Here is a 2,500-nt window from a genome sequence, read left to right on the forward strand (position 1 = left end):
TCAACACTTTATTCATTTTTATGCATTTGCAAACTCAATTGATCAGGTGCGGTCAGGAGAGAGATGCGGATCGTTCAGTGTGTGTGTGTGTGTGTGTGTGTGTGTGTGTGTGTGTGTGTGTGAGCGTTTGATCTGGTCTTTCATATGCATATGCTGTAGGAACGCTCAAGACACTTTAAGCTCTCTCTCTCTGTCTCTCGCTCAGTCTCTCTCTTTGTTGGACAGGTTCTCGGCTCTTCATTTGAAGAGTTCACTGAAGGCCTTCATCGCTGTGAAGTTCAGGAATATCTAATGATGAGAATCACCTCTGAAAGACGGAGAGAATAATGTGTCCTCTGAAACACAAACACACTCGCACACACTCGCACTCGTTCTTCAAAACTCCTTTAATTTGGCTACTTTTATTTGAGCATGGTCATTTCCAAGAGAAATTACAAATTAAAAAGTCCATAATACTCTTACAAAGACATTTCAGGAAAGATTGGTGTGTTTTCAGTCATGATATCATACATAGGATTTCAACCGTCACATGAAAGCGAATCTCTTTTCTGTCTCGCAGTTGAAAATACAGTGTTTCTCACAAGATTGTATCAAAAGTTCCCAAATTTTTGGGAATTTCCAGTAACTGGAAAATAAAACAACAAAACAAAAGACAAAACATAAAAAAAAAACGAAATTTGCATTTCACAATTAATGTTTTAAAACACAATAAATGCTCTCATCAACAACTCCAGGTTCCATTTTACTAAAATAGATCTATTTATTGAAGAACTATAATACTGTACTGTACAGTATGAAATAAATAAAATCAGGAGATACAAAATGGGCCACATAAATAAGATGTTCTTTAAACCTACAAATAAAAGGATGCAATTCTGGCGTTGCAAACCGGTTTGGTTGTAATACTGAGATTGAAATTGCACAAAGGTCGTTGTAAAGGAAAGAGCGAACGTCTGATTCGGAGAGAGAGAGAGAGAGAGTGTGTGTGTGTGTGTGTGTGTGTGTGTGTGTGAGAGAGAGAGAGATTAGACTCCTCTAATACTGAACATGGTTGGCACTTTAGAAACGCGCTGAATTACAGGTTTGCATATAAGGCAACAACCGTCCGAAGGCTTCGTTCTCTCTCCTAACAAACAGGAACAAACGGAAATACTGTTACGGTCCTTCACATGAATCAGGCCTAAAAGTGTGTGTGTGTGTGTGTGTGTGTGTGTGTGTGTGTGTGTGTGTGTGTGTGTGTGTGTGGAAACGCTTTAAATACTGATCTCGCTTTTTTAACACTATAAATATACAAGGGCAAATAATTCATCGTTCTCGTAGTGATTATAGAAGCAGAGTGCAAGTTTTTCTTTTTTTTGTACAAGTTACTAGTTTGTGCTATAAATACTATGGAACACATGATCTTCAGGATGGTAGCACCACACATATTTTAGGCCTTAATACTGTACAATTTTTAAAACTTCATTTATTTATTTTCTTCTTCATTTTTGCATATGCATCACTGCAAAAAATGCTTTTCTTACGAGTGTTTTTGTCTTTTTTCAGTCCAAATATATATAAAAAATTCTTAAATGAAGAAACATTTAGTAAAGTAGTGAAATATCATCAGATATCATGTGGGAAATGAATCTACATGAAGTGAGTTGTTGCTTAAAACAAGCAAAATGATCCGTCAATAATCCTATTTCTGTGTGGATTAAGATTATTCACTGGCAGATCATTTTGCTTTTTTAATTTTTTTTTAAGCATCAACTCACTTGATTTTGATTAATTCCCCCGGAAAACAGGACATGATATCATATGTTATTTTTACTCCTCTAGTAAATGTTTGCTGTAAGAGTTTGTAGACATTTGGACCAGAAACGAGACAGAAACACGGAGTGGGAAAGCGTTTGCGCGGTGATCGTCTTCACACCCGTACTACACGCCGTCCTCGTGATCCGACTTGGATTCGTTCTTCCCGTCGACGGAGCTCTCGTCCAATGAGTGCTCCCCATTCTCCTCCTCATCCCTCATGGTGTCCGCATCCGTGTCCATGCTTTTGTTCTCGCTCTCCTCCTCCTCCTCCTCAAACTCTTCATCCCGTCGGCTCATCTTCCCGAACGCTTGCTCCCGGATGCTCCCGTCCCGCAGGATTGGCTCTCGCTCCGGATGATCCGGGTATCCGGGCGGGATTCCCTGTAGAAACGCCCGATTCAGGAGGAGCTCGGTCGGCTCCATGAGACCCTTTTCCCGGGATTCCCGTTCGGCCGCTTCCCGCTCCTCGGCTTCCCGTTTGCAGTACGAGTATCTGTGGTTCATGTGTTGCGAGTACGATCCCGAGTGTGAGAAGCGCTTCCCGCATTTGTCGCACTGGTACGGCTTCTCTCCCGAGTGCAGCCGACTGTGTTCGATCAGATGGTGTTTGTGTTTGAAGGCTTTCTTGCAGATCTGGCACTGGTGTGGTCGTTTACCTGCAAACACACGGAGAGAGAACACACACACCGTGAGCACACACACA

The 2,500-nt window shown here is 41.4% G+C and overlaps 1 protein-coding gene across 2 annotated transcripts in view; it reads right to left on the reverse strand.

Annotated features, from left to right (window-relative positions):
• Positions 1 to 368: 368 nt before the first annotated feature.
• The window catches only part of zeb2b (zinc finger E-box binding homeobox 2b), a 19,028-nt gene continuing 16,896 nt past the window's right edge, over positions 369 to 2,500 (reverse strand). For both annotated transcript variants that reach the window (XM_082136122.1, XM_082136121.1), the window contains exon 7: positions 369 to 2,453. In XM_082136122.1, the coding sequence (XP_081992248.1) occupies positions 1,921 to 2,453 (533 nt within the window). In that variant the 3' untranslated portion in view covers positions 369 to 1,920. The remainder of the gene's footprint in view (positions 2,454 to 2,500) is intronic.

Source organism: Leuciscus leuciscus (assembly GCF_965113295.1).
Source record: "Leuciscus leuciscus genome assembly, chromosome: 14".
NCBI classification, from domain to species: Eukaryota; Metazoa; Chordata; class Actinopteri; order Cypriniformes; family Leuciscidae; genus Leuciscus; species Leuciscus leuciscus.